The sequence below is a fragment of the Metopolophium dirhodum genome, chromosome 7, assembly GCF_019925205.1.
Source record: "Metopolophium dirhodum isolate CAU chromosome 7, ASM1992520v1, whole genome shotgun sequence".
NCBI lineage: Eukaryota > Metazoa > Arthropoda > Insecta > Hemiptera > Aphididae > Metopolophium > Metopolophium dirhodum.
In genome coordinates this window covers 11,308,078-11,320,109 of record NC_083566.1, presented here as the reverse complement: position 1 = coordinate 11,320,109, position 12,032 = coordinate 11,308,078, and the positions used below count along the sequence as shown (strand labels likewise).

The window sequence follows — 12,032 nt, the reverse complement described above, 5'->3', positions numbered from 1 at the left end:
GACTAGCATATAAATCATTACCTACTTATACATTTAAATGTATTCCCCGTCAGTTGGATCAGTGTTATTGGTGTAATACCTTTTAATACCTATATAGTAGTCGTCTTAAATAGCCATTAATCATTATTTATCTAATTAGTAACTGTAGACAACTGTATACAGGGTGATTCATCAAGCATGTTCACCTCTTTTTTTTCTTGAATAATGCAGTTTTTCAAAATCAGATTTTTTTAATTTTTAATTGTACTTTAAGACCATATTTTCAAATTCTTGAGATTTTTTGTACTAGGTAATTAACGAGTGTCCTGTGGAGATGCATACTTCTGTTTTTCAAATGAGATCACCCCTATACAACTATAAATTATACAGTAGATGATTTTTCTGAAATTTTTCAGAAAATCAAAATTCGTACGAGTAGTTTTTCAGTTATTTTAACTTTGTGTTATAAGGATAAAAGGTCCATAATAATGGGTTGATAAGATGTGGGCCACGGGGACTATGGTGATTTGAAAATTGTAGTCATTAATATTAATAATTTGTAAAAATGGTTCAAGTATAGTAAATACTAGATCCAATTTTACGTCTATTTACGACTATCATCCTTAATACAGACATTTTAATAATTAAGAAACTACTCATTCGTATTTTGAATATGGTATACAACATTTTCAAAAAAATTATCCACTAATTAATTTACAGTAAAAAAAGTGGTTCTCATTTAAAAAACATAAGTTTGTATCACCACAGGACACTCTTTAAGTAGTTTAAAAAAATTCAAGAATTTGAAAATATGGTCTTTAAGTATATTTGAAAATTCTAAAAATTCTAAAAATTTGAATAAATTCATTATTAGAAGAAAAAATGGGAGTGAGCATGCTTGGTGAATCACCCTGTAAATAAAAAATTTAAAGTTCACAGTAATTTTATAATGACAATAGTAGGTGTATACTTAAGACCAAAGTGGATTCACAATAATATATTGTTGAAATACCAACTCATCAAAATATCTTTATTCTTTGGGGTGAATCAATGTTGATAGTTACACGTAAACTGAGAATAGAAAATACATTTTTATTAATATTTAGATGTCACATAATAATATAATAGGTACGTTTGCCACTTATAAAAACTATAAGATTCATAATAATTATTTTCTACCCTATCGAAAATAATACTATTAACAAGAATAATAATACGAAGAACAAATTAACCTTTAATTTTGTCTCTAAACGTGCTTCAGAATTAATATAAAAACTTTTAATAAGATACGTGTGTTAAGGAAATGTAATATTATAGACAGTTAACATTTTACTACTAAAATAGAAACGTACATAACACTATAACATACAATCACATAGGTTTCGTTTTATGTGTTGCATATATCATAACGTAAGCATTTAGTTTATAATATTATATAGCAATAGTGTTATAGGTTTGAATACCTACCGATCGATAACGACATAAACAAGAATACTTAGTCTTAATATATAATAGGTAGAGCCTTAAAAATAATATATATAGTCGACCTTGCAAAATAAATAATAAGACGATGAAAAAATGTATCTAAGCGTTTGACTCTTTAAGATCGTGAAGTTTGGCCAGCTGTCTGGGTTCGAGCTCCGACGGCAAACCCGTGTCGGCATGATGATCGGTCTCAAGCAACTTCAGATCATCTTCAGATTCTTCCGGTATTGTGGCCGGGAAGTAATCACTATCCACGCTCATACGGTGCTCCTCTTCCGATTTCGAATCCGATTGGACCTCCGCGCTGGGTGGTTCAGCTTCAGCCTCAACCGTATCCGATTCTTGGCCGAACGGCTTTTCCGGTTCTTCCATCATTGGCGTGGCAGCAGTGATGACGATTTGAGCGACGCCCAGCCCGTCGGTCGCGGGTGCAGGTGCCGGTGGAGGGGGAGCGCCGGGAGGTCCTGAACAGTCGTCCTATATAAAATAATTAACAAGAAACAATTAAGTAGGCACTATAACAATATTGAAACCCATTGTCCCTAGTGGTAAGTTTCCTAGCATCTGGGGTGGCTGTAAATAGTTGTCAAAAAAGTATCAACACTTTTAGACTTTAGTAGGTGTACACTAACTTTCATCTTTTCGAAATTAGACGGGTTCAAATCATGACTTTGAGTACTGCATATGCTTTGACGGTGTGCTAACTGTCAAGTATAGAAAGTCGTATGCACAACAAACATTTATGGATAATTTTAAAACGTAATAGAGCGATTTTTTCACCATAAACATAAAACAAGAAGAATGGGTTTTGTACACCTATTTTGTTCTCTATGTTGTGTTAACAAGCTACTGAATTTGTATTAATAATATTACCTCATTTTCTATAAATAGTTGTGGTACACCGGGCACTGTACATTGCAATTACATAAAAAAGAATTTATAAATAGTTATTAAGACAATATTTTAATATATTAATTAAATATAAACACTCACCGTTTACCGATACTGTATCAGAAGACTCCTCCGTAAATTGAGTTTCATACTGGTCTTGTTGATTTTGAGTTATCACCATAGAAAATTCATTCGATTTGGGTGGCACTATAATCAAAAAACAAAATATATAACTCGAGTTAGTAATATAATATATATATATATATATTTTTTATTGACTGAAACAAGTTTTATGTTTTATTTACTTCAATACTTATTTTAAGCAGAGCTTGTGTTGGAAGTAGAAAGTTACATATTACGAATTAGAGAAAATGGAATTATAACATAAAAACATTTATAAATTAATTAAAACTAAAATACAAGATGATAAATTAATAATAAAATATGTAAAGATATAATATTTCTTAACAGCTAAAATTATAGTTCCTGCAAACGGCAATTAAATATAGTTATTTTGTTTTTAGTTTTATGGTTAGATCTTATATAGTTTTTATATTAAATGGCATAAGTATGTCATAAATAATCAATGAATCTTTGGCCAGTGTTTGTATTAGTGTAATTTACTGAAATATTACATGTTCTATTACGTTTTGGATATATATATTATAACGTCGAAAACTTTTTCGTTATAAATATCATAACAAATTTTTTGTAGAGTTAACCTAACTAAGGTAGTAAGCCATTTTCTTTATAATTTAGCTTATTAGATCCGTCTGAAGTATTTTCAAGACATATTACGAACGATTTTATTTTGCTGGATATTTAATGGCTCGATATCATTATCACCCCAAGCTATTATCAGTGTATCCTGTGCATAATAATTGTCCTTAGGCACATAGTCAAAGATTAGACCTAAATATCTCACCCAGACACTGTTTTTATTTTATAACCGTTAGGGTTAAATAAATTATCAGTGATTTGTGTTTCATCAAATGGAAATTGGTAAGTATAAATGAAAAAGCTATAGAGGAGGTTTTCTTAAAATATAAAGTTTTTTTCAGTATTTAGTTTATGAATAATTTGGTTTAGCCCATTAGATGCTTTAGTATATAAAGATTTCTATGATGTATATTGGATAATAATAAGCAAGTATCATCTGCATACGAAATTAACGAGCCACATATTTGCGAGTCACAAATGCTGTTAATGTAGGTACATTATAAATAAAATTGAACCTAACACACTTCCTTGGGGAACACAACATTTAGTACCAAGTTAATTTCCTAGAACGTCATTTAACACATTTGCTTTCTGTATTTTAAATAACTCAAAAATTTTAGATTGTTTATTCCAAAACTTGGTAAAATGTTTAAAAACACATTATAGTTTACAGTATCATATATGCTTTAGCAAAATCTAGGAAAATAACTTGTTAGATATTATTATCTAACGTTTCATATATATACTTTTAAACACTATGTATTACATTCACAGTACCTACGCGTGGCCTAAACCCAAATTGATTATTTGAAAGAAGATGATGTTTTAAAACGAACCATCAAATTATGTTTCATATATGGTTTGGTAGTTTCTATCCGTTTATTACGTACTATTTACTACTAAATTATTCTGATAATTTTGATCCTACAGTCGTGAAAAATTTATTTAATGCATCAGCTGATATTTTTGGTTCGTTTTGAGCATTTAGGTATAATCATATAATCAGTTTTTAAATATTTTATAAATTTTTTATTTAGTTAATCGTGAGGATAGAATCCATTAGTCGTTAACATATTGAAGCATTATAATATTACATGTTTACATATTAAGTAGTAGGTATCATAGTATTATATTCATTATCTATATTGTCAATAACAATGATGTTTATATTCATATCACTAACTAATATATTATATAATGTATGATAGTTAAATGAATTATCTGAGATAATAATATTAATAAATTGAACCAAAAATGCAATTTTATTGGAAAAGGTGTTCTGTAAGTACATAGTAAACACTAAACTAAAAGGAGTTCTGCACAAGATCTTGTTTAAGATATTTTTTTAAAAATTACCTCTACAAATTCATATTCATGTGAGTCTACAGCAAAATTATTTTTAACAATAACTATTATGCCGTAATTTTGATTTTTTTAATTTTAGTAAAATGCATATGAAAACCTGGTATACTATTAGGAAATTATTTATATCATGGCATGTTACAGTTATAATCACTGTATAATCACGTCTAATATTGCTTAAAAGTTGAAATGAAGATCATTCTCGAATGATAACAACAATTAATATTATCATAATTTTCATTAGCACTTTTAATATTATATTCTAATATTATTTATTTCTAATATGCATATTACATTTAAGAATGCATTTGCAAGTAAGCTTATAATTTAAAAGTAATTGTGAACTCAGATAAATGACTTAAACTATTTGGTTTTATAATGTATATTACAATAAATACCTAATATATAATATTATTATATAATAGTACTATAAAAGTACCTACCTAAATATGTATAAATATTAAAATATATGTATATTTTTATTAATTCAGTAATATGTTTATATTTAATTAATTTAGGTACAACGTTTATTATATATTTGTACTTTTTTTATTTTTAAAAATATGATTTAATTATACTTCTAGTTTCCTGTTATTCGAACAGTTCTTTTAACCATTCAAAACTATTTTAACAATATCATTGCCACAACCACAAAACTACCACAAAATAATAATATGTAAATATTTATTATATTTTAAATTCAATTTCCATCGTTTTTAAATTACTTTTTCCCTCCTTTTTAGTATTATCGTCTTGGTATATTCATTCATTATTTTCATTATACAAATATACAATGCACCTTGAAGTCATTCTATTTGCATATTTTATATTATCCAACTACCTACCTATTTTTTAACCAAAAACTCTCCTTTAGTTTAAATGTATTTTTAAATTATTCTCTTTTTAAATTATCTTGTATTGACGTATTGTTAATCTTTCACACTCACCTTCTGGAGCAAAACTTCCAGGGGGTCCATGATCACCGATGGGCGTAGGTTGGGTGACAATCACTTGAGTCGCGAACAAATGTGTTGGTGGTAATTCGGGTGGTGTAAATACTGGTGGTGGTGGCGGTGGTGGACCACTTGTTACAAACTCAGGATGATCTTCGTTCGAAAAATCACTGTCTCCATTTTCAGATGTTGGTGTGGGTACTAGGTCACCGTTCTCGTAACATTCTTTTACTAGGCACGACGGAAAATGTCCCATCATGCTACCCAACTCGCCTACCCACCACCCATCGTCTACGTGTGTAGTCTTGTCGACCACTTTAATAATTTGGCCTTCTTTCATACCCAGTTCTTCGGGATCATTTCCGTCATAATCGAACAGTGCTATACAATATGACGGTACCTCAATGATGCCTGAAAGAGTAAAAAAATGTTCAGATAAACACGTGCAATATGATCGATCGATTCGGGCGTCATCACATTTTAAATTTGTAAACATCAAAAACACATTTTAGTATGGATATCATAATAACGGTACCTCCGTCTTTCTTTTCCCACACTGTAGTGATGCTTTTTTCTGATGATTGTTCTTCAGCTTCAACGTCTTCATCAGACTGACAGTGCTGTGATTGATTTGCCGCTTCGTCGTTGACCATATAGTCGACCGAGGAGAAGCTAATCTGCGATCTAAGTTGGTATGTGGTAGGAGTATCGTGTGTTTCTGGATCACACGTTTCTTGTTCGATATCCAGATAATTAGATGGTACATACCCCACTTCACCTTTGTAATTTCTGGCTTTTGACCAACCGTAATTATCACTGTCTACGCTAAACACTTCAAGCTGCTCATTTTCAACGATGCTTAATTCATCAGGATGTTGACCCTAAAACATGTCCGTAAGAAAGTAATAATAATTTAATATTTTCGAAATTAATTTATGATGATAATGATGAATAAAATAGCACTGATACAAGTATGTATAATGTGATTTATATTATGATGGGGAAATAACAGGATCAGCATTAATTATTATTTATGAAGAACCGTTAGAGTTAGGTTAGTGATATGATAAATCATTAAAAATTGTCGACTCTATAATAGCGATTTTAACATGAAATATCAAATGATAGAAAACAAAATTGATATTTTGATACTTCAAAACCTTCAAAAATTTGTAGTCATTTATTTTATTATATTATAATAATAAAAATGTAAAATATTTCAACATTGTAATCCAAAAACTAAGTAGGTTCACTTCAATGCACGAAAATGAGGTATTATACCTTTACTGATAGGTAACAATGAGTAACAACAAATCGTCAACAATAGACGACAATGAACTGTATGCTTTAATATTTTAACAGTACAAGACGTTATCGAAGAATTTAAATATCGAAAACAATTGTTTGATGAAAACCTTTTATAATTATAATCTATTTATTGTACCTACTTAATAAGTCAATATATTGTTAAAAAAAAAATAAAGTTATAGATAAATTCCTAATTGTATTTTACTTACTGTATAGCTGTACAACGCAGTACATTTGTATACGGGGCCTTCGGATTCTTCTGGAGCAGTTTGGGGATACATAGTTTTTTCTTCAGTGTCACGATTTTCTTCCCAATTTACCTGAGTCGGATCGTCCCAACCAGCTGTTAATTGTTCAATACGTTGACGTTCTTTTTCCACAAGTGCTAAATTATACACATCAGTATTAAGGGGTGGGTATCAGCACAAATAAAACTGAAACTCTCATTTTTACAAATACGATATTATATTGATAATTCTAGTATTTAAATGTGATATATTATAATAATAAGGGGCATACAATAAGTTGTATAATAATAATTTATGATATCGATAAATACCCCAATCTTTATCAATTTCCGCCGAATCTGGTCGATCTTCTTCATCTTGAGACGACGACTGTGGCTGATCGGATGGTACTGGACTGTCTGAAGGTCCGTCTCCGTAATCCTCACTATCATAGTCAGATGTCATTGCACTAGTTGTACCCCCATCAATTGGTAACGAAGATGTACTATTTGATCGTTGAAGTTCGGCATTTATATCGCCCATGTCAGCTAGCCATTCTTCGACATTAACTATGGTACAATACAATCAGTTTAATGTTAACACAAATATTATATTTACATTTTTTGTATATTATAATACGTAATCAAACATTTGAACTTTTAGCAAGCTTTAATATTAAGACGTAGATTCATTTTAATAAGCAAAATGTAAAAATCAATAATCCCTCGGTTAAAACCTTCCAAACAATAAAACATAATATAAGTACCATTTCCATCTCCATTTCTCAAACACTCAATACGAGATTCAGCTTTAGCTTTGGCTATCTGAAAAAGAAGAAAATAAACAATAAAAAATGTAATTAACTCGTCGTATCAGAAATTAACAAAAAAAACAGAGGAAATCATTTTTGCTGTAAAGTAGGTTTTGACCTATACCTCATAAATGAGATATAAATTATGTGTAAAATAAATGAATATGAATTCAAAACCACTTAAACTAAAAAACGATTCTGAGTGAAGGAGATGACGATGACGAGGCAGCAACTGTTCTTAAGGATAGCTTATCTTATATATTAAACATAAATTATTACTATCTTAATTAGGTACCTAGGTGGAACTAATTTTCACGAAAAACTTTACTTATAAAATTATAACTTATAATTCAATAGTCAATACCGGCGTATACCACGGAATGGTGAGAATATTTGTTAGTGGTATAAAAAGCTATAATTAGATTAAATTTTTTGAAAATTATATTGAATATAAAAAATATTAATATACGTAATATTAAAAATTTAAAATCTCCAAGATAAATATTATTTTAATCATCAAAACATTAAAACATCAAAATAACTAAAATCGATTATTTATGTACTTACTATAATTATCGATGTCTAAATTAGTTAATTTAATATTAATATAACACTCCAATATATTATACTATTGGTTGGTGTTTTTATTGTGCAGTAAACAATCATAATTTCATCAATGCTTGAAACAACTATGTCAACAATTATTGTTGCCCTAAGTTTAATATAATATACCTAGATATGAGAAATGAAAATGACACTATCTATATTAAGATAACGTCAACAATCACACACAAACATAACTCGAAGTTACATTGTTATAGATTATAACAGAAGACATTTTTTAATTTGTTTGCTCTGCCCTGCAGCCTGCAATATTAGTTATTACGCTTTTTATATTCAAACTTTATATTTACATGTTAATAAAAAATACTTTTTAACTAAATGTCGTTAAGCTTACTTCAGATCTCCGAATACTGTTTTTCAAAGATTCTATTTTAGTTTCCAAATCAGCTCCATTTGGATCATTCGGGTCGTTCTACAATGAATCAAAAAATATATAAAATATATTAATTAATATAAAATATGATATTACATTTAGTATCATCTATAACGACGGTGACCTCTACAAATACGTCGTTATAACCAACATTCATTAATTTTAATTTAATAATTTTAATGAAACACGTTACCTACACGTAACCTCATCAAACATCATATACGGCACCAACAGTACTAAAATATTAATACAATCAATACAGATATGTATAATATGATGTAAAATAGTAGATAGTGACTATTTTAAAGACGCATAAAAGTAGGTAATTATACCGATAATATTAGACCAATATAATATGCGATATTAATACGATCTTAATAATATACATTTTGTCGTTAAATTTTTAGCCAATATTGTCTTTATATGTTCGATGTCATTATAACCAGTCAACTTGTGCAAATTAATCTATAACATTTTTCAGGAACCTAGAAATTAAAATCGTTTTACCCAATAGGTCTGTATATATTATTATATTAGTACCTATTATTAAAATGGGCTTAAAATTTTTGCAAATTTTTATCTCTCAATGTTTCCCCCTAAATAAACTATTTTTTTAATATTTAATAATAATTAATCGCTTATAAAGCGTGTACTGTTTTAAAAGCCATTTGATGATAAACTACACGAAATAGTTGGTGTATTTTTTAGATCGTACGCAGTATACTAATAAATCATGTAGTCGATCAATGAATTATTCATCGTCCCGAGAGTTCACGAAATGGGTATTTTTTCCAACACATACATTTTGATGGAAACTGTTTGCGTTTGAGATGTAACGCAACGCTATAAACCTAATGAGTGTTTCGATCAATAAAACAGTCTTATTATATAACAAACCACAAACGTAATTACATAATAAATCAATAGACGTAACGTCATAATTAATTTTACCTTTTGTCCAGAATCCTTGAGAGCTTGGAAGACCTGTAGTTTTCTAGTGTTTTCTTTGATGTTATTCGTCTCTCTAATTATTCGTGTGGCCCACCTTTTCGCTTCTTGGCTAAGTATAGTGACCACTCCACCGTGATCCGCTGTAATGTGATCTATACCGTCTCCGTCACAAGGTTCGAATTGGTATTGAACATGTTGCTTCAACACAGGATAGAAGAGGTATACACATTGCATGTTGTACTCTCGACTCAACTAAACATTTTTATGACATTTTTGTGAACAGAATATAATATATATAAATATATTATTATACTATATAGGTACTAACTTGTTGCGCTTGATCTCTGACTTTCTTAAACGAATTATGAACAACAGTACACGTAAGGAGCTCGATTTTACTAAGTAATGCCAAATATTCTTGTACTTTTTCATAAACATTGTGTTCCATAGTCTAAATTCAGTAAATTCAAAAAATTTTAATAACAAAAGCTTATATAAAATCAAATAGTAGTCAAGTTAAATAAATATCGAAAAAATCAATAGGTTCGGTAGGTAATAGTTGATACTAGATTATAAGCAAACTGTAATACTTTACATAAAGTTCTTTGCGTAGAAAAAAATTTATTGGAATACAATTATAATTTATTAGGTACTTATTCAAATTAGTTTTGAGAAAATGAGTTACAAACTAACCCAAAACAATGAATTTACTTTAAACTTACATGAATAAATTAAATGAGTAAGTGATAATATACTATAAAGTATCAAATTACCACATAACTTAAATATAATTATATGAAGAAAAGCATTAAGTTTTAAGCGTGCTTCAAAATTTAAAACTATTATCATCAAGCAACTTTATTGTAACAATTGCAATTAAATAATATTTTTACATTTTTTTAAAAGATAATATTATTATGAATTGTATTTTAATCAAGTTATGTATAATATATTAGTATGTATTTGTATACTCACATTCATTACATTTTGAAGGTCAACCAAAAAGTATCGTGTCTGATGAGCATTTGCAGCTGCCAGACTCAGTAAATAATCGTTTCTAGCTCCCGAAGATTTCTCTTCCAAAACTTCTCTTCTGGAAGACACCTAAAAAGATCGAACATTTTAATACTATTTGACAATCCAAACAAATTATTATCATATAAAGTTGATATTCAGTATAATATTTCTATCGTTTCCAAACTTCCAACTATAAACTATTATAATATTATAATAACTATTTAATACATTAAACTAAAAATTATTATAATATTTACTTTCACACTGTTCTTTTGTAAAGAAGTGATTGATTGGAAGAACGATCCTTTTTTTTTCTTTAATCTGCGAAAAATATTAGCCAATTAAATTAAAAAGTATTTCCGTGTCGCACATAGACTAGAGTTAGCAAACTTTAGCAGTTTATTAAATTATTATTCTTATTAAACTCGTCATTATTGATAACGTAAAAAGTTCAATTACATTCAAAATAATTGTAGAATATTCGATGCATTATTAGTGTGTTTTTTTTTCAATTATTTCGACAATATTACAAAACATTCTTCACATATTTCACCTATCAGTAATCAGTATATAATACTTAGGTAAGTATTTTGTGTATAAGCTATAATCTGGCGATCTACAGAAGGTTTGGTTTGACTACGTGAAACTTTCAGAATATTCCTTCTATTCGATAAAACGATTACATACTTTATTTTTTTTTTTTTTTTTAATGTCATTATAAGATCAATACATTTCTTCCTCAGCTCAAAATCTAAAAGATAATTAAAAAAATACAATAAATAACGAATTTTTATGGTTAATACTATGAATAAAATTTAGACTTCGAATGAATTTCATTAATTTGAATGCTCACTTTAATTAAACATTTTCTAAGCGTTTTTACCCTTCGAATAACTATTTTTAAGTACAGAATTACAATTTTGCACCCACGTCAAATTCAATGTTAAATTCTACATATTTTATCTTGACCTGCAGAGCCTAGCAATTTAATTTTATAAAAGAGTAGTTTAATAATATATTATACTTGTATATAAGTATATAACAATAAATTAAAAGTTTACTTTTCTTCTATATCCTTAGCCTTGTCTCTCACTTCATGAGCACTTTGTTCTTCGTCGAAATAAAACTTTTTCGTTTTATCTACATCTTGGACGGAAGAATGAAGCTCTTTTTGTACCAATGCTAAATGATCTGTACACTATAATTATATAATAATATATGATAAATATTTTAGCTTGGAATAATAAAAATAATAATAGTAAAAATAATTCATTTTAATATAAACCCATTATCGAAATCATAGGTACATACTATTTATTTAGTTATTTAAT

At 28.3% G+C, this 12,032-nt stretch overlaps 1 protein-coding gene across 1 annotated transcript in view; it reads right to left on the bottom strand.

Moving 5' to 3' along the window:
• The window catches only part of LOC132948242 (protein nervous wreck), a 31,636-nt gene continuing 19,604 nt past the window's right edge, over window positions 1–12,032 (bottom strand). Inside the window, exons 6-19 of the mRNA XM_061018636.1 lie at window positions 11,763–11,899; window positions 10,959–11,022; window positions 10,660–10,788; window positions 10,013–10,135; window positions 9,685–9,936; window positions 8,695–8,772; window positions 7,692–7,749; window positions 7,258–7,494; window positions 6,908–7,083; window positions 5,926–6,271; window positions 5,385–5,801; window positions 2,458–2,562; window positions 2,338–2,372; window positions 1–1,941 (exon numbers count right to left, since the gene is read on the bottom strand). Coding sequence (XP_060874619.1) covers window positions 1,564–1,941; window positions 2,338–2,372; window positions 2,458–2,562; window positions 5,385–5,801; window positions 5,926–6,271; window positions 6,908–7,083; window positions 7,258–7,494; window positions 7,692–7,749; window positions 8,695–8,772; window positions 9,685–9,936; window positions 10,013–10,135; window positions 10,660–10,788; window positions 10,959–11,022; window positions 11,763–11,899 — 2,535 coding nt within the window. The 3' untranslated portion in view covers window positions 1–1,563. The remainder of the gene's footprint in view (window positions 1,942–2,337; window positions 2,373–2,457; window positions 2,563–5,384; window positions 5,802–5,925; window positions 6,272–6,907; window positions 7,084–7,257; window positions 7,495–7,691; window positions 7,750–8,694; window positions 8,773–9,684; window positions 9,937–10,012; window positions 10,136–10,659; window positions 10,789–10,958; window positions 11,023–11,762; window positions 11,900–12,032) is intronic.